The following is a 21,103-nucleotide window of genomic DNA, read 5'->3' as shown; positions in this document are numbered from 1 at the left end:
AGAGGGGACATGATAGCCCTATTTAAGTATTTGAAAGGTTGTCACTTGGAGGAGGGCAGAATGCTGTTTCTGTTGGCTGCAGAGGAGAGGACACGCAGTAATGGGTTTAAACTTCAAGTACAACAATATAGGCTAGATATCAGGAAAAAAAGTTTCACAGTCAGAGTAGTTCAGCAGTGGAATAGGCTGCCTAAGGAGGTGGTGAGCTCCCCCTCACTGGCAGTCTTCAAGCAAAGGCTGGATACACACTTTTATTGGATGCTTTAGGATGGTTAGGGCTGATCATGCGTTGAGCAGGGGGTTGGACTAGATGGCCTGTATGGCCCCTTCCAACTCTATGATTCTATGATTCTATGAATAATCTTTCCTTCAATCTGAAAGGACTGTTGTGAGAAGGAGTGAGGTGAGGACAAGATTGGCATCTCCAGGTTGGAAAATGTTTAGATATTTTGGGGTGAAACCTAAGGAGGGTAGGGCTCAGGGAAGAAGGGATATTCAACAGGGTATAATGCCATAGAGTTTATCTTCTAAAGCAGCCATTTTCTCCAGATGAAATGATCTCTGTTGCCTGGAAACCAGCTGTTATCCCAGAAGAACTCCAGCTACCACCTAGAGGTTGGCAACTCTAAATGAGGACAATCCACAGCCATCAAGGTCTTCCACCAATACAATCCCACAACCCACTTCCATTGAGCAAGCCTGACAAAGAGTTTGTCCACTGGAAAAAAATCCATCACTTAGAAGAAAGAAATTATTAAGCCCTACCCACAATATTTGAAAAGGATGAATGATTAATTGTATGGTTAAGTATATATTTATTTATCATCTGGATAGCCTCCTGTTGGTCTGAAAGAAACTGCCAAATTTTAAATAATCCAGGGAAATTGAGAGAGAACTCAATTGTTTTCTATTAAATTAATAAGCATTTGTTTTATTAATGAAAATAATCTCTTAAAATTAGGAGTCATACATGCACCCATACACTAAAAACCAAGATGGTTTCTATTGCTGTTTTTTTTTTTAATTGTACAATTAGCAATAAAACCCTCATATGAAAAAAAAACAGGTTCTAGAAAACTAGATGAAAAATGGCTGCTTTGGATTCTAAAGCATTGTATTCTTCCGACACCTCACCTCCAAATCTCAGGAAATACTTCCAGCCCTTGGGTTACCAACCTCCAAGTGGGGCCTGGTGATCTCCTGGAATTGTAGTTTATCTCTAGACCAGGGGTAGTCAAACTGCGGCCCTCCAGATGTGTCCATGGATGTCCTGGCAGGGGGCTCCTGGGAATTGTAGTTCATGGACATCTGGAGGGCCGCAGTTTGACTACCCCTGCTCTAGACTCTAAAGATCAACTCCCCAGGTGAAACTATCTGCTTTGGAGGGGGGGACTTTCATCATCTGAGAACTAATCCTCCCCCCCCCCCCCCAAGGACATGAGGAAAGAGGAAGAAGCCTCAGAGGTCGGGTAGGTTAGACTGGGGGTAATTTCCAGGGAGGGTCCACCCCCTTTCCAAAGCATCGCTGTACCTGCACCATCTATGCTTGCAGGGGGGAGAGAGCTGTGCCAAGCCACAGGGGCTTTACTGGCCTTGGCAGTGCTGGCAGTGCTGGTAGGAAGGGGCAGAATTTGAAGGCTTCTATTCTAGCCAGCTGATGTAGCAATTGCAGCTCTCCCTGGCCTGGCAGTCTGCCTATCATGAATTGCAGTAAAGTCCCCAAAAAGCAGGCAAAAACTCAGAAGTTTATTTTTCACAAGAATCAGAAAGTGACAGTTACCCTGCCCTTATAAGGGCATGCCTTCAAAATCTCGGCAACAACCTAACCATAGTTCATGTGGAGGAGGAGGAGAAGGAGGAGAAGGAAGAGGAAGAGGGAAAAGAAGTGTTGGTTCTTATATGCCGCTTTTCTCTACCCAGAGGAGGCTCAAAGCGGCTTACAGTTGCCTTCCCTTTCCTCTCCCCACAACAGACACCCTGTGGGGTGGGTGAGGCTGAGAGAGCCCTGATATTGCTGCTTGGTCAGAACAGCTTTATCAGCACCATGGCAAGCCCAAGGTCACCCAGCTGGCAGCATGTGGGGGAGCGCAGAATCGAATCTGGCATTAGAAGTCCGCACTCCTAACCACGACACCAAACTGGCTCTTAGAGTGGACAATCAAACCGGGTTTTCCAGTATAGAGTCTGCAGCTCTTAACCACTACAGCATATGTTGTGTTCAAAATGGTGCCGGTCTATGTGGGATGGGACAGTGATTACTAGCATTCAAAATAGGAAAGACTTTATTAAAAATAAAATGTCCACATGCATGCTCTACAACACATTGAGCAATAAATGCTGTACAACAACACATTGAGCAATAAATATAAAAGGAAGGGTTACCCATTCAGTTCCTCTGTCCCTCATTCCCTAGTAGATCTTATTCCAAGGCAGGCAGTTAAATATATAAGTCACAGAGTTCTAAAAGTTTACCATTAGTTTGGAGTTTTTGCCTTGGCAGCTATTTGTCTGTACCATATGACCACTGCAGTCATCAGGTGTCTGTACCCCTTCCTTCAAAATGGACCTTGAAAAATGGGCCCTCTCCCTCTGTGTCTAGATATTTCACCTCTTCTATTTTCATACTCCCTTATAGATCAAAGATTGAATATGTACAGTGGCAGCTGCATTGGGCCACCGGCGGGGGCAGCATGCCCCGCTGCTTCCCATGTATGCATGGGGGACAAAATCGCCTGGTGCACATGGTCTGCAACAGAGTTGTGTGTCACATTGTCAGTAAGCTAACCATTTCATTGTCTCTGGAGGCAAGCCATTACCTTTTCCAAAGCTTTGATGGCCGGTTCTTGGCTTGCAAGAACTGAATTCTCCCTTCCTGCCTGTCTTTAACTAAGAGAGAAAAGACTTTAAAACTCAGTGTGCAGATTATTTCAAGTTAAAATCTCCAAATCAAATGTATTTCTCTGCACAACCAATTCAATTCGTTTTTTTTAAATGAATTCTCTACAAAACATAGCCTCTCATAGGCCTCATGGATATTAACAATGAAAACAAACTAATTAATATAAAACAACAATACCATCAGTTTAAAATCATGCTTAAGGCTGTTTACAAACATTCTGAAAATAAGAACAATAAATTGAGAGGGAGGGGCTGTTTGATGTCAACTTCTGCCAACAGGTGAAGACCATGCAGACCAAAGTATACAGCCATCTTGCAAATATTGTAACTGCAACTAAATGACTATATAGGAAGTTTCTTGAACTCTAATTCAAAGCTAAAATGTGGTGCAGTCAATATTCCTTCTGTAAAATTGTATCTTTTAATCCACACATTTTCCTTATGTTTAGTAAAGATAACATGAACAGCAGCTAATTTAGAAACAGTCACCATAACTCTAATAAGAAAAAAGAAGGGATACATTTCTGATTTAACATTCTATTGTAATTTCACACTCTAAATTAATGAGATACACTAATGAGTCCTCCATCAATTTCATTATAAATATCCATAAGTAAGCACCTCCTGTAGTGTATCATGAGGTACACTTAAAAGGTAAAGGTACAGGTATCCCCTGTGCAAGCACTGGATCATGTCTGACCCTTGGGGTGACGCCCTCTAGCGTTTTCATGGCAGACTCAATACGAGGTGGTTTGCCAGTGCCTTCCCCAGAGGTACACTTAAATCGGCTTATATATTCTGAGTTATGCTTAAATGGACTGAAATTTAAAAAATAAAGAAGCACACAGAATCTGTTAGCATATCGACACTGTTGTGTATTTCAACCTTTACGCCCATAGAACTTTAAGTGTTCTTTGGGTCTAAATGTCCACAAATAAACATTCATTCCCGCAGAACACTCAACAACATAATCACTGAACAGTCACCAATAGCAAGAAATCAGAATAACAACAAGAAATCAGATAAACTACAGTTGTCTTTTCCCAGAATATTAAAAAATATCTTGCCTCAAAACACCAAAAACAAGCAGCTATGCAGAATTTTAATCAGAAGATCCATCTTCATGAAACATGTATGTATTCTCAAACAATACTCTAAATGGAAAAAAAAATTGCCTAAGAACTATTCCATTCCTCTACCTGAGCATGCTGCCTATATGCTTGTCTAGTGGCGGGGGGAGGGGGGGACCCAACATTTTCTCCTGTTCAGTAAAATGAATTATAATTCAACAATAAAGTATATTCTAGTCTATTCTAGACTTGTTTTTTCAGCAAATAACGGCTACATGGAGGAAGGGTGAAAATCAATGATAGAAAAGGCCAGTAGGAAACGGGTAATTACTTCTGATGATGTATAATCACCAGAAATCTGCAAGCTTCCCAATTAATCTTCATTAAACTGAGTTTTCCGACAATCATTTCCCACTCAAGTAATGTTCAGGGATGGGCAATGAATTGCAAGAGAGAGAGCCACATTATTTTGTAAGATGATTCTAAATTGAGAAATATTCTATTATCATGAGTCATGCATATTACCAGTTGTTAGAGATAAATCGTATCTGTTCAGTATGGAAAAACACACATTAGACAGATATGCTGCATTCTCGTTTGTCTTTCTGTTATTTGGTCATCGGTCAAATGATGAAAGCAGCAGAAGAAGAAAGGGCATTTTAATCTATGCAGCATAATGCCATTTTAAACTTTATAATGCCTGTTTGTGGACACTATCCCACAGAAATATAAAACTAAAATAAGTTGAACTGCAAAATGAAGCATATTTAAGAATCCCACTTGAACAGAATGACTAGCCTCAATGTAATATGTGATTACTCACTTATTATGTTACTAAAATTATAGTTGTGCTTGTATGCCCTCTCTGTTTATACAATAAGCACATAATTAAACTTCTCCATGAAAAATATCCAATTTATTCTGCCCATTATTCATTAGCATACTTAAAATCATTTATAACACAACAAAACACAGAAACAATGGGGTTGCGGGATTATTGGTTCTTATCATAGCTTTTGAATGTATTTCAAATGCAAAATTAGTTTTATCCACATTAGGCATATACATTTACAATGATACCCTTTATGAAACTGATTTTCTACTAATACTCTTTCACTACATAAAAGGGCAGTCGTAGCTTGTCAACAAAGGACAGAAATGTAGCTCTTCTTTGGCTATGCTTAAGTGTAGGTTCCCATGACTATATGGTATAGATGCAAGTGGTGAAGCCATTGTACCTTCCATAGGATTTCAAGTGGCAAACACCATCTGTCTATTCATGATAAAAAGCCCCCACCATTCCATTCCCTCCTCCTTCAAGTCATTTTCACAGAACGCTATAGTATCTTACCAGACTTTGGACTGTGCCTGTGTGTCACACACAAAGTTCCTCTCAACCCATGTTCAACTCAAGAGAGGTTTTGCAGGGTGTTGTCTGAGGTGACCAATCACAGCCTAACAAAAAGGATAGTGTGTCTGGATAAAATATGTTAAGGGGATGTCAGTAACCCTCTTTGTATAATGTTCTGTATGCACTACAGAGTGAAGAATACTGAATTCACTCAGGGAGGGCATGCTCAGATACCTAAAAGGAAAAAGGAGAAAGGAAATTACTTGGGCATTGCAGAGGAGAAATTTGTCCTCAGCAGGAAACAAACGCTCTTTAAATTCAGCATGAATTTTCCCAAAGAGTCTGAATAATCATGAACTCATTACTCTCCATCCAAGAGCTATTAATAGTACTTGATTAGGCTAAAGAGATTTACGTCAACTCTGAGCAAGATCAGTGACAGGCAGTTTGTACTGTATCTATCTTACCACACAACATTATTCTGTTTATATTATATGAATGCCAGGAAAATTCTTGATTAAACTGGCTGTACCCTTACCAAGTTGGGCTTACGAAATATGAGATAACCAAAGATATTCTGAAACATTATAGTTAGAGGAGACTTTGCATGGTTATATCATGATGTGCGTGGCCGAAAATGCTACAAAGTTAAGCCAACTGATACTAAAACTGTGAACATACTATGGATTGAATGGGAATTTGACAAGACATCTGTCCAGATCCGCCATAAATGGCTGAGGAAAATTATAACAAGAAAAGAGATGAATTTGAATGTCTAGGCATCTATGGAAATGTCAGCAATTCTTCAAATTGGACTGGGTAAAGAATTGGGTCCAGAGTAAGTTTTTCAATGATAAAATGTAATTTTCTTGCCTCCCCATTCTCAACTTCTTGTTCTTGTTAGGTGCGAAGTCGTCTCCAAAACCTAAGAAACCAAAGGGAATTGAAAAAGGCCTGAGGCCCTTGACCTTCCTCCCACAACCTACCACCCACGGCAAGCCCAAAGAACAGCTAACAGTAAAATATAAAAAATTAATATGCTATTCAGTCAAACCAGTCACTGTCTTCACCCTTCTCCTGGCCAGCAGGATCTGATCTGAAGTCCACACCATAGTAGAGTCCCTCAGGCAGTGGGAGTCGGGCTGAGAGGAGAAGCCGAAGCGAAGTAAATACACTTCAAACCTCTCTCAACAATGGAATCTAGTTCAGCCACTTGCTATTATGCTCTTTGGCCATGTATAGAAGAATTTCTAAAAAAGAACAAACTTCTGTGATTGGCTAAAGAGCAGTGATCCCTGTAACCTGAAATCCTATTTGCCACTATCTTTCCCCACTCCTTTCTGTTCCCTGGGAAATGGGTGGGGAAAACAAGGTAGACAGTTACTTAGTTGGACTTTACATTTGAAGCCAACAACTTTGCAAGTTGCTAACTTGCAATCCTGTGCTATTTGCAAAAGGATTGCAATGACTGGCTTTAAGGCACTACAACGCCATTTGGCCATTGGTCTGCCAAGATGCCTCTTCTCCCTCCACCCTGTTGCCCTGGAAACCAGAGCAAAAAACAGGAAAGAACCTTAAAGGAGAACTGAAAGTGAATATTTTAGCCCTTTAAACCTCTATAAAGGTATCCCCTGTGCAAGCACCGAGTCATGTCTGACCCTTGGGGTGATGTCCTCTAGCGTTTTCTTGGCAGATTCAATACAGGGTGGTTTGCCAGTGCCTTCCCCAGTCATTACCGTTTACCCCCCAGCAAGCTGGGTACTCATTTTACTATCTCGGAAGGATGGAAGGCTGAGTCAACCTTGAGCCGGCTGCTGGGATTGAACTCCCAGCCTCATGGGCAGAGCTTTCAGACTACATGTCTGCTGCCTAACCACTCTGTGCCACAAGAGACTCTTTAACTTCTATACCACCAGCTATAAGAGCCCCTGTGGCTATGACCACCTCTGTACAATTTTCCTAATTTGCACACTCCTGCCTGATAGAATGAGCTGTCAGTAGAGATCCAAGCCCTGATGGAGCTATCAAAGTTCCATGTTTTATCATGTTTTTTATTGAAATGGTCAATTAATTGAAAGGTAAGATTCCAATAGATATATCTGCTAGGGAGGCTTTTTGTTGGAAGAAGGAATAAGTTTATTTTCAAACTGTCTGCCAAACAGAGCAAAGTGTTAATCAGGCTCTTCAGAAAGAATTTTATTGATGTGCAATTCCTGAGCCAAAACCAGTAAACAACAGTTCTCCGTCACAGCTCAGAACCTAGTATTCTTTAATCATCTATAGAGAAATCTTTTCAATGTTCTGCACATCTCTCCCACACCAAGACCAAAATTTAATGGCTTTATCTTAGCCATCCATCTAATTGTGAAGGAAATAATAAGTAACCTTAAACAGATTGAGAAGCCTGGTATGCTGCTGCACATCAATAAGCATGTTTATTTAGGGAGCATAATGGCTATGATGATGGAAGCCACCATAAAATTAAAGAAAAGCAGTATTACTTAACAGCTAGGAAATGGCAAAACAGCACTGAAACACTGCTATCGACTGCGAATGTGGACCAGCATGGCATTTTATTTGTTTTCTTGTATTTCAAATTCCTCATGCCATGATTTGTCTATAAGTTTACCTACTTGCAAAGTCCCCGTACACTATCCAGTTCTTGTCATAATAAAGTAGTAATACCCTGCTGTTATCAATTTCTAGATTGTTTTAATCCCTGAAATTGATTTCTTTCCTCTTTTATAAATCTCCTTAATTGCAATGCCTCAGAGAGCAATCTTTATAGAACACTGAAAATTACAAGTGTGTTGCCATAGTGCTGTGTTGTCATCAGCATTATATCCTTGTGTACATTCCACTTTAGCACTGCACCTAAAACCAGACTGGATCTCTTAATAAAATTAAAATATCAGTTGTGGTGCTTAGGAAATAAGGCCTTTGGATTTCCTCCAAAGACCTGGTCGAATTTATCTGAAGTACTTACTCCCTTCTGCTATGCATATTGTCAAGCAATAGCAGCAGCAGAAGAGTTGGTTTTTATACTCAGCTTTTCACTACACGAAGGAATCTCAAAGGCCTATTATGCATGGAGTGGAAGGTCCGCATTCGAGGTGGAATGGCGGCAGCTAACATCCGGGCAACCGGGAGCAGAATCAACGTATGCCACCAAAAAAGCTGTGTTAGTGAAATGCAGAAGAAAGTGGAACTTCCCGGGCGACCAGGGCGCAACCAGAAGCGGCTCCGGAGTGGCCGTGTGCACAATCGGCTGCTCTGGGTTTTGCCGCCGTTGCGTTCCATCCCGTGCGTTAGCGGCTTGCTTCACTTCTTCCCCCTCCATGTTCTCCATGCCACCATTTCAGCGGCCGTGCATAATATGCCATAGTGGCTTACAATTGCCTTCCCCTCCTCTCCCCACAATGGACACCCTGTGAAGTAGATGGGGCTGAGAGAACTCTGGCAGAACTGCTCTGTGAGAAGAGCTCTAACAATGTTATCCAGCTGGCTGTGTGTGGAGTGTGGAATCAAACCCAGATTACAGGTTGCCACTCTTAACCGCTACACCAAGCTGGTCTCTTGCACTACACCATTCTGATCTACACCCATTCTAGAAATCTCTGGGATTGCCTCTGATGCTGTAAGTTGTGTCTTTCCCTAACCCCCTTCACCCTGCTCAGTGAAGCAAACAACCTAACTCACCCACCTTTCCTCTACCACCTCCAGAATTATCACTGTCCCCTCAGTTTCCTGGAATGAGCAAACTGCCCTGCAGTCCTTACCCAATCTCTGCACTGGTCCCTTGATCATATTCCTTCCCAGTTCCCATGTAAACACAGACGTACTCTGATGTCAAGACATGGGAATAAAACTGAGTGGTCTATGGTGTCAAGCACAGTGGGGGGAAATTCAGCATGGTTGAAGACACATTTCCTGTATCTTGCTGTAAGTACAGCCTACCTGAGCTAGTAATGCAATCTGTATTCCAAAACATGACTGTAACAGATCAAGGGCAGATGTATCATTCAGAAACCCCTACAATTGGCCTATGGTGACTCATTCAATCACTTGGACTAAAATATGACAAATTTTGACACCGACCTATAATTAGCCAGTATTACTGCCAAGAAGCACAAGCTGGGACAGCAACTATCAGCCCTGAGGAGACTGGTGGGGAGAATGTGGTCAGAGACCAGTGCTGCAGAGTGGGGTTGGCTGTAGCAGCTGCTGTTGGGGGAGACAGAATCCCTTTAAGGCTGATATACATTGAATCAATAGAGAGAAGGAAAAATATGCAATTTTTCTCTACCAGAAGGAGCTTACAATCACCCTCCCTTTCCTCTCCCCACAGCAGACACCCTGTGAGGTAGATGGGGTTGTGAGAGCCCTGATATTCCTGCTCAGTCAGAACAGCTCTGAAAGTCCTGTGGCAAACCCAAGGTCAACCAAAGGGCTGCAATGTGGGGGAGGAGGGAATCAAACCTGGCTCACCAGATTAGAAGTCCACTCTCCTACCCACTTCACCAAGCTGGCTCTCCAACTAAGGAGACAGACTAAGGAGGCAGCTTCCAATTACAAAGGTGCATCTGGATTTGGGGAGGCCTGTAAAAGAGGCAGCAAGACAAAGAAAGCCTGGGGTGAACCACAGAAGGTGAGGCACAGGAGTGAAGGAACTCCCTGTCAATCTGGAGAGGAAGAAGGAGGAAAACAGGAGTGAAAAGAATTCCATGCTGGGAGGGGCAGAGGCTCTTTGTATGTATGTAGACTATGAATTTCTAAATAAAAGGTCTAAATTCTACACCTGAGCATCTCACAGAGCTTAAAAGACAAGAAGACCATGAACTACTGCCCCATTCCAAACCGGTTACTGGCAGGAGCTGGGAGGGTGGGGTCACAGGTAGGCATTGGCTTTGCTTGCGCCATGGCATAATTTTCTGGCTCTAGCAATTGCTCAAAACTTTGTGGTAAAACTATAGTTTCTGGCAATTCTAAGAAGGACATGATCGTTTTCCTTATAAGTGATGTCACATTGTGCATGCTGCTGGCATTTTTTTTATTTCCCAGGATAGCAGGAGCTTGTCCACCCCATTTATTATGCACACCCCTGCTATGGGGGCCCTGAGACCCAGTGAACTCATGGATCTATTGCAATCCTCCTTATTTATCAGATACACGAGCTTAATTTTACTTCTGGCCTTCTCCCCCTTTCCTTTACTTCCCACATTAAAATCGGTGATCTGCCACATCCCTTCTACTCACACAATACTGCAGAACTCCTCTCCTTTCTCTTCATTTCCTTTCCGTTCATTATCTTCTTCGACTGCTACAACTTTCTTCCTCTTTCACACCTCAGACAAAAACACTGCTGCTAAAATAATTTGCCTTTCCTGTAACACAGACCTGGCTTCTTAATATATTTCCTTGGATTCCTTCTCTGGTTTCTCATTCTGTTACATATGTTATAAAAATGCCTCCTTACCTTTGACACTTTCTTTGTCACACATTATCTTTTATCTTTCATTTATCAGTAGAGGCTCCTGTGATACCACCTTCCCCAGCTTTACCAAATGTTCTCTCAGACATTGTTGCTCATTCCTCCATCGCACCCCGCACATTGTTAATCCGTCCTTGACTAACTTGAAATACACTTGATTTTGGCCAAGGCTAGGATTAGTTATTTTGAAAAAAATGTACTGTGTCCAATAAAAGAGCCTGACTCCTGGAAAAGTGGAGACAGTTTTGGGAGCAGCATGCATTGTTTACATTCTTCCAGAGGAATATCCAGGCACAGCTACCCAAAACAGTTCAGGACTGAAAAAGCAGAACAAAACCCAGAAGGGAGAAGACTGATGCCATAGCAACAACGTTGGTACTGATGATTTTGTCAGTGTCAGTTAAAGAAATATGCAAGAAACAAGCAGCTGCAGGAAGATGCCAAGTCCATAGACAGAAGCCTGAACATAACCTGGCCTCCTCCACAGGAATAGTTTAAGAATTTGTGGGGCCCGTAACACCAGAGGCAGTTTAAAGATTTGCAGTGAGTGCAGCCAGACTGGGGGTGGAGGGGCCACCCACCATGGAAAGGGGTGTTACTCTAAGTGTCCTTAAAGAGGGGGGTTGTGGCCCTGATCCATGGGGAAGGAACTGCGTAGGGCCCCTGGAAGTGTGAGGCCCATAGTACGTACTACATGTGCTCCATGGATAAACTGGCCCTGCTCCTACATAAGAGTGACATCTAGGCTTGAGAACGCTAGGCTTCTGGCAATTTGGGAGATGAAGCCTTGGGAAGATAGAATTTGGTGCGGGGGATGGACAAAAAGGTATAATGCTATAGTCCACCCTCTAAAGAAGCCCTTTTCTCCAGGAAACCAGATTTCCTGGAGACCAGTTAGAATTTGGGAGATCTCCATCAGGAGGCTGGCAATTCTACCCTCAGTATACTTCCTAAGACTCTTATAAGGAAACAGGTGCCTACGAATTCCAGAATTCCAGGGTCCATATGGCCATTGGAAAGCCAGTATCTTCTCTGTTGGGGTTCCCATTTTGTGAAGGTGGTATATTAAAGCTCTTACCCCTGGCAGTCAAGATTGTTTTATTCTGTAGGGCATTTACCAATTTCTGATACTTTTTTGTGTTTTTCAGACTTGTTATTTTGTTGCTTGTTTTACTTTGGCTTATTGCTTTTGGATTTTATTTAATAAAAATTGGTATTTTATATCTAGATGTAGATTACCTTGAACTTTTGGGAAGATGAGATACATATTTTCAATAAATAAATAAATAAATAGTTTCCACCTCCATTGGAACTTCGTTCCTTAGGGACAGAGATCTTTTCCCTTTTAAACTCTGCAAGGAACCCATATTTCATTGGATTAATACAAACACAATGATAACATTCTTACACAACGTGCCTCAAATCAACTTTAAAAAAAACCCATCACAATTAATCCAGTATCTTCAAAATGCAATTTCCTGCCCATCTATAATGTAAACAACCGTTTGTCCCCCCACATTTGGTTTGTATGTGCTGCTCACTTGCTTTGTCATACAACCGCACTAAAGCAGACTTGATTGCTTGACCATGACAAATTGCGTAGTAAGCATAGGGACACATTGTATAGAGAACTATAGAAATCTTGGAGGATCAGCACAAAATAGATGAAGGAGCAGTACAAAACAGATGCAGATTATTACTTTTTAAGGAAGAAAGGAGCAATTCAGGATATTGACGGAATTTACAGACTGGAAAGTATCCTAAACTACAAAGGTTTTGTTTGTTTTTTAAGTTTTAGAAATATTAAATTAGGTTTTGTATGTGTCAATGTTCTTTAACTAGTTACACAGAACTGGGTAAACTGTTCTTGCACTCCAAGGTCGGAATAAAATGTTTTAAAAGTTACCGAAACATAGTGGAACTTGACTACTAAGTTACAGAAAGGCTGTTTGTGAAGCTGCTGTGGCTAGTGTGTACCCACTGAGCTACAATATCTACTTCAGGCTGATTCATCCACATTTTTCATCTTCCTTTCAAAGAGCTGGCATCCTTCAAAACCAGAGAAAGTTAATCAAACAGTTGCAATTTTCTGCTGCAGATCCTGGGCCTGGGAGGCAGATGTTCAAAGCACAGTTGAGATGGTAGGAGATTTTCCTGTATGGCTGCTCTAAAAGTCTAGACTCGAGTTTATTGCCACTGTAATCAGTAAGTATTTTGTCGCTCAGCTCAGCAAAACCAGAATGGACCTAAAACATATCAGTCACTCCTGTGTCACTTCCAAGTATAGGACGGAGTAATTCTTACCTCTGCACCATCATTTATTAAAAGACAAAAGTCCTCAAGGAATCATGAGAAGGGAAGGCAAGTGGGACATCCAAACCCACTTTTCAGACTCTTCCTTCTGAACTAACAAGTTTTTCTTCCTCTCATTTCACTTACTATCATCTGCTCTTAATAGTCCATTCTTTCTGTAACATGGTCACATCCTATCCCATGCAGATAGAAGTGACTGTATGTTTTGAAATTTTTTAAATACATGACAAGATATAGTCAAGCAATATAAGATGGTATTTTCTCATTGACATTTCAGTCCTTGACATAGTTGCCTGGCACTCAAATGATCTTGAACCTACTTCATTAAGAAAATCTAGGCTATTTTAGTCCCAGATTATTTACTCTGGTGGCTGGTAGTTCTCAGGGTCCCAGATTGCCAACAACCTGGAGAAAAACTGTCCTGCCCATTTAACAGAAGCTTCATGAGTTGTTATTGGCCAGATGATATGGCTGATCTCCATGCCATGAAAAGCTTCACCTACACATTTCCAGAAGCTTTGATTCAAGAGGCAGGGCATTTTTCCTCTAGGTCTCTCTCAGAGCTTCCAGGAAGAATCCCCTGCCCCCATTCCACTACCTCATATTAGAGATACCAAAGCAGTCTAGTCAGATGTAAGTCCCATTTTATTCAACTGTGTTTACTTCCCACAAATCCATTCTTAGCTTTGCAGCTTCTGTTTGGTTTATAAAAATCACACATATTGGCAGGCTGGGAGGCCAAGGGAGGTTACAAATCTGATTTCTCTGACAGACAAAGTTTAACCATACAGGCTCCTGCCACAGAGAACAGCTCGGGGAGAAACTCTCAAGTTAGTAAGGCTCACTGTACTTGCAACACTTTATTTTTAGGGATTGATTCTGTTTCCCACCTTGTCAAAAGACTTACTTGTCAAGAAGACTACAACACTCAAATTGTTTTGGAAAGGGTTCATAAAGTACCAGAAGAATGCCAAAGGCCATGAGTAGATGGTCTTATTTCACAGTACTTGCATTCTAAACCCTTTTGTTAAATTCATTCAAATAATTCAAGACTGATCACACTCCTCATTCATGTATTTTATGTTATTCAGTCGCTGTGGAACCTTGAAGTGTTAATTTGAAGACATAGGTTAAACTTATGAGTCAGAATTATCAGTCAAAGGCATTGAACCACAGCAGCCAAGAATTCCATTCCTATATACCTAGGGTGGTTGTGTGTGTTTATGCACGCACACTACTCACTAGTACCAAGAGGTGGAAAATGCCATCAAGTCACAGATGACTTATGACTCTGTAGGGTTTTCAAGACAAAAGTTATTCAGAGGTGGTTTTGCCACAACCTGCCTTTGCATTGCACCCCTAGTACTCTTTGGCTAGTCTCCCATCCAAGTTCTAACCAGGGCTAATCCTGCTTAGCAGCCAAGATCAGATGAAATCAGCCCAGCCTGGGCCATCCAGATTGGAGCAATATTCAGCACTGAGGACCAGCACTCGAGGGGGGCAGACCCAGTCTCATAATCACAGACCCTCAGAAACAGCCTGGTGGACATCTGCAGAGGAAGGGAGGGAACTGGTGGAAACCGGTGTAATCTTTTATATAAGTACTGCCACAATTTAAAAAACAGAAAAATCTGAAGCATGAGTATTGATTGATGCATGTAAACACTTTAAAGTACAACTGGCATTCTTACTGAGGGATGGCTCCATTTTTCTTATGCCAAGATTGATTCCAAGAGTTCTCACCCAGACCCTTTCTGCACTAGGAATTCGGCATGACTCACTGCTTGTTCAGGATTGGGCTAAATTCCCATTTCTGGATGACATCAGTGCTGGTCTGAGGCAGTTAAGGGCCTGGCGCAACTAAGGCCCTCAGTTGGCCCATAGCAAGGGAATAAGGTTAAATCTGTATTCCCTTTTTTTGCTGCAGGCCTTATCAGGATGTATGTCAGCCCTGGGCCATCTAGAATGGGAAAATTGGGCCATTCCTCCCCTGACCTACGGTGTCCCTGCAGGGACACCAAATGCCCCTGTCAGCTTCGCAGAACCACAGAGCTGAATGAGGTGTTCCCCCACCCCCAAGATGGCCATTGTGCAGTGGGGCCCTCATAGCCCCCCCCCCACTGCTGCCGCGCAGCACAATGGATTCTTCTAGCCCTGGTATTGTCCCTGTGCTCCAGGGGATTCCATCCCCTGTGCATACTCAGGAAGCAGTGGGGCTTGCCACCCCACCACAAGGGCCCAGCAGCAGCTGTGCATAATCAGTCATGAATGTTAAACTAAAATAAGAAGAGCTGATTTTGTATTCAGCCTACAATCATCTTCCCTTCCTCTCCCCACCACTGACACCCTGTGAGATAGGTGAGTCAGAGAGAGCTCTGAGAGTGGAACTGTGACTGGCCCAAGGTCAGCCAGCTGGTTGCACATGGAAGAGTGGGAAATCAAACCTGGTTCTCCAGATTAGAAGCCACCATTCTTAACCACTATACCAAACGAGCACACCCACCAATTTTGGGACTTTTTGAGAATTTCCAGACTTGTATGTGCCCTTGTGATTTAAAAATACAGTAGTCAGACAACAGTTAGTCTTTTAGTAACAATTAATCTGTTTTCAGAATAGGATATTGATCAAAATACTAGGAGCACCCTACCTCATTTCTCATCCCTTGACAATTTACATCTTCCTTATAGAACATTTTAACATTCTATTCCTATGTATCTATGCCAGTTTTGCATCCCTGACACATGCCATTTCTTACTGAGTGTTTTTTATCCATCGTTCACACATGTGCCTTCCAAGTCTGTAATCCATTCGATTCAATATACTGCAAAAAAGCAAGCCCCCAAAAAAGGAAAAACAGATTCTCAGGTAATATTTGAGGTAATGTGGAGCTCTAGTGGTAGTATAGAAGAAAAACAGCAAAAGTAATCATGCGAAGAGGCTGAGGCTGAAAAGAGACTGGGAAGCTCGACAGCTATAGTAATCTGTTTCAGCAATAAACATTAATAGAGAATACTGTAATGAAAAGTACCAGGGCTATTGTCTAGCCTGTAAGTGGGATCATAGGAATAACGGAGGTTTTTCATATTTCATCCAAAGGTTTACCCAAATTATCCGTTCTATACAAATGATAAAACATCTGCACATCCCAACTAGAAGAAATGTTTTCTGTCATATTGGCCCTGCTCTTACAAATTTTTATTCAGCCATCCAGAAGTCTGAGTTTTTGTGTTACAGAAAAAGCTTCTTGAGATATGATTCCTCAAGCAATATATAAGGTCAAGACAGGAGAGAGAGATCAGACTACTTTTATTGACATAATTAAAGTCAAGATGGGAAATTGCAGGGACCACCCTTCTAAGAAATCACTTTTTCTCCAGGAGAAATGATTTCAGTTACCTGTGTGAACTGATTTAAGGAGAGCTCTTGGCCCTACCTGGAGGCTAGAAACTCTAAGCAATAATCAACTCTTTTTCCAGAATTTGGAACAGTAGTTGGGCCAGTAAATGCTGTTGACTTCAATTACTCTGGGACTTTTGTTCCATAGGACAAAGAAAGTTACAAAACTTTTGTATCTCTGCTTAATTTTAATTCTTTTTCATAGTAACCAAACATAATAATGAGTTTAATTATCAGAGCAAGGCATCAGGGCCCCATAGTACATTACACTTTTCAATACATACAAACTGAAGTGGATGCCTTAAAATATGAAGTATTAATGTGGCCAACATAGCTGTAACTATATGCATCATTCACATGTACTCATCAAGATGCTATAATGTATATTTGAATATATGGGGACAGCACCCAGAATCTGATTCTGCTTAATGTGTGAAATGACCTTTGATTTTTAGGGTCAATCTTTTTAGGTCAACCTTCTTCTGTGTTTAATGGTTCCTGTACTTGTAATTCTGTTCAATACCTGTCCAGGTATCCGCATTCCAAAATTCTCAAACATTCAATAGCTACATCACATTTACCTCATGTTCCATCCTGTAGCAAATGTACATTCATCGTACTGTTTTGTCAAGGTGCTTATTACACCTACACAACAGTATCCTATCCCGTAATATACTGTCTACACCACAGTATCTTTTCCTTTTATACACTTTAATTTCAGCAAACATGAAGTGGAACATCATTACTCATATTCCATAGATATAAAAACAATATTACCTTAAGCTGCACAAGATTCACCCCCTCCCCAAATACAGGTTAATGGAAAACATAGTTTCGCAAATTATTGCTCCAGTTTACACAGAAAAAAATATTTAAAGGTTTATAAAATACTTCCACTGCAGTTAATGAATTTCAGAGCTAAACCCATATTGCTTAGGATAATATAGAGCATGAGATACGCACTCAGTTTGTAACATATTTCTTTATAGTGATGAAGGAAACAGTAACCAAAAAGTTTATGCAAACTGAAACCAAACTCTAAAATTATTCTGGGGTCTGTTTTTTGACCTGTTTGATGTACTTGGCATATTGTACTTCAGAACTAGAAAAGCACTAGAAAAGAGCCACAGGTGTGATCCTGCACCATGTAACATCCCAACTAGATTGATTCTAGTTAGATGCAAATGTCTCTTGGCTGCTTACACCATGATCTGCATGCGTTTACCCATCTGACACTTCAATCTTAAAACACATTTGCTTGGATGTGCATTCTACAAAACTTATTTTGAAATACACAAATGGGCAGGAACAACATATGCACAGAAGTATGTCTTACTAATTCAATGGGATTCACTGTCAAATAAATTTAAGACAGCAGCATTACAGTCTGAACCTGCGCATCTGTATAATAAATTCCATCAGGTTCAGTGGGATTTTACTTCTAAAAGATTGCTTATAGAATTTTGGCTTTAATCTGTGAACTTTAATTTACTTTTAGGGATTAAAATCCATTGAATTTAACTCACACCTTATATAGAGAAATCACTCCTAATTATATAAAGCTCACTGTTATGTAGTCAATTCAGAGGTACCTCCATATGTTAATTAAAAACTCCCCTCCCCCCTCCAGCAATTCAAACCTTAAAAATATATTAAATGAATATCAGCTAATACTGAACGTTTATCTCAGAGGCAGCAGATAAAACTATGTCAAAATGAAATAATTCCATATTGCTTCTGTTTACCTGGTGGACAGTTGCATTCTGGAGAAACTTCTCTTGCTATTCTGATTTTTGCCATATGCTCATAGGACTTCTGTATGAAAAGAGAAATGATGACAGAAAAAACGGTTAGGCAGATGCTCAGTCCTTGGCAGCAGAAACTGGATTATGTTAAATGTTCTCCATGTTCACGTTAAATCAAGATTTACTGTTATTTTATAACCTGCTTAACTTATAATGGCTCCATCACTTAGATTTCAATCAAGTGGAATCACCTACTTGCTCTGGCAATAACTAATGGGCAACACACACAAACTAAGTCATTCCCCTACACAGCAGCAATATGCTTCCTCTTCCTATGAGCACAGCGACCCACCCTTCCCACAGCATCTGTGAGGTGCAAAACAAAGGCAAAGAAGTTGGGCTTGGGTGCCTATCTGTAAATTAGAGATGAGAGAGCAATGAATATTTTATAGATGAAGGTCAAATGCTACCACATTATAGGAGGAACTGCTGCCAACTGAGGCCTGGCTGCTGCCAATTAGTCTCCAGAGGACTGGTCCTAGCAGCATGCTGAAACTTGGAACCACATTTTAGAGCCAAATGTCTGCATGGGCTCCTTGTCTGAGCTTCAGGTCTGAAATATTTTGTTTTATGTTCTCGAGGATCTCAGCAAAGCATTTAGGAGCCATGACCTTAAGCATGAAGTAAAGGAGATTTCTCTTGCTCAGTAGGAATGACATAGTTTTTAAACACATGTAAAGGAGTCCTGGTAAGGTTGCCAGATGTCCCTTTTTTCCAAGGGTTATGCCTTATTTTATACGTCTGTCTCTTTACTCTGTGCCCACAGAACACAACAGATGTCCCTTATTTCCTCTCGCTTTAGAGCACTTCCCTACAGTGACTGTGATTTTGAAGAGTTTGCTCTAGCAACTATCAACCTGAGCTTCATTTCTAAAACAAAAGGTTCCAGAACACAAACACTATTTGATTTGGTGCCCTTGCTTTTGATTTTCATATACCTAGTGGAAGGTGGGAAAACAGAAGCACACGGTGCATTTTCAAAAGACAGAATCTACATTACCTTAGCCAACCCTGGGGGGATTCAAAACTTGTCCTAGGGCTAAATCCTATCAGACCCAGAGAACAAGTCCCAGAGAATAAGAGGCTAAAATATATTAAAGGATACTTTCCAGCATAGACAGACTAGCAAACCCCATAGCATTTCCAGATGTTTACCTGGGTTCTTCTCTTCGGACTTTATAGACCAGGCATTTACACATATTTCTCACACTTTTATTTAGTGCCTCTGGCTTAAGCTTTAGGGAGAAAATATCCCGGTCCCATCAGTAAACACACAACCCTTCTGGCTAAGATTGAGCCAGCGGTTTAGAACCAGTCCCCTCAGTAAACAGGCAGCCTTTGTGGGCTGACTCACTCCTGCCTTTCCCTGGGATGCCCTCACCCCCCTCCCTCCCTTCCTTCCCCAGGCCACCACACCTGAGCCAGAAGTCGCTCCACTTTTTCCTGCATCCACGAATTCAGCTGATCCAAGGAATGGCTGGGCAGCAGCTGGTAGGAGGCAGCGGTGGACAAGTCCCCTTGGGCCGTCTCGATGGCCAAGACCCTGGCCTGAAGGTCATTGGTCTTCATCCTCAGATACACGCAGGACGCGAGGGACACGGCGGAGAGCAGGAGGGCGGCCAGCAGCCAGCTGGAGGGCGCAGTCCTGCCCCAGCAGCAGCGCTGGCCTCCAGAGCAGCCGGCCTCGCTCTTGGCATCCTGACCCTTGGCTTCCTGGCTGCTTTTCCCCACCATGTTTTCCCTGGCGCGGCGGGAGGGGGGGTCAGGGGGGCAGAGAAGTTTCCTCCCTCTCCTCTTGCGGGAAGGGGCAAGTCAGGCGACCCTTTCCCTCCAAGCAGCCCCCGCCCCGAATGCCCCTCTTTTTCTTCAATGCGTAAAGGCGACCTGCACCCAGGGCTCTAATGCAAGGCGCCCCCAAGCAGCCATCCAAGCCGGCGCCGACCAAGGCGCGCGAGGAAGATCCCAAAGAGCGGCGCCGGCCAGGTGTGCTGCCGGGACGACACACGAGACTCGGGCTCTGCCCGCACACCTCCCTCGACGGCGCGGCAGCAGGCGGACTTGTTGCTGGGCGCTTCTCGGGGGGGAAACCCACACAAACCCAGAGGCGCGCGGGTTGCTTCCGCGGCAGCCCCCCAAACAAGGGCGAGGGACCCCGGCAGAGGCGGCGGCGGGTCTCTCTCCTTCCGTCGGAGCGCGTCGGCAGCCCCCCGCCTGCGTAGGCGCCCTCAGTAGCGGCTGTCAGGAACAGTAGCAGCAACCAGCGGCGACTCCTCCGGAGCCTCCCACTCCCGCGCTCTTCGCTGGACTGTACGGAGCGCACGCCGCCTGCCAGCGCCTGCCAGAAACCGCGGCAGCTTCATTAGCATAATATATTCACCTAGAGCGCGGGGAGGACGCCCAGCCGGCCCCTAGCGGGAGGGCCGGGGCTGCCCGATTTGCATAATATATGCAAAGTCCCCCCCCTTCCCAGGACTTCGCGGCGCTGGAGCCGCTGCTAATTGCCAAGGGACAGAGACTCTCTTCTCGCTCTCGGAGTTCCAGGCAGGGCAGCAGGAGCTCGAAGAAAGTCCCCGCGAAGAGAAAGGGCGGGCGGGCGAGCGGGTTTCGAAACGGTGCCGGGGCTCCCGCCGTGCCTAGACGCTCTTTGCTTGGGCCCCAGAAGCGCGAGAAAGCTCCTAGTCGCGAGGAGGGGGCGGCGGGGAGAAGCGCCCGCACATTTCCCGACCTAACTTTGCTTTGGAGCAGGGTGGAGGTGGGATCTGCGCCTCTCCCGCTTTC

At 42.9% G+C, this 21,103-nt stretch overlaps 1 protein-coding gene across 1 annotated transcript in view; it reads right to left on the bottom strand.

The window, feature by feature from the left end:
- The window catches only part of COL25A1 (collagen type XXV alpha 1 chain), a 317,331-nt gene extending 296,663 nt beyond the window's left edge, over window positions 1-20,668 (bottom strand). The window contains exons 1-2 of the mRNA XM_077300637.1: window positions 19,742-20,668; window positions 18,266-18,335 (exon numbers count right to left, since the gene is read on the bottom strand). Of these exons, the coding sequence (XP_077156752.1) occupies window positions 18,266-18,335; window positions 19,742-20,059 (388 nt within the window). The 5' untranslated portion in view covers window positions 20,060-20,668. The remainder of the gene's footprint in view (window positions 1-18,265; window positions 18,336-19,741) is intronic.
- Window positions 20,669-21,103: the final 435 nt, after the last annotated feature.

Source organism: Paroedura picta, chromosome 10, assembly GCF_049243985.1.
Source record: "Paroedura picta isolate Pp20150507F chromosome 10, Ppicta_v3.0, whole genome shotgun sequence".
Classification (NCBI taxonomy): Eukaryota; Metazoa; Chordata; class Lepidosauria; order Squamata; family Gekkonidae; genus Paroedura; species Paroedura picta.
The sequence above is the reverse complement of the archived record's forward strand: the minus strand, read 5'-3'. Positions and strand labels throughout refer to the sequence as shown.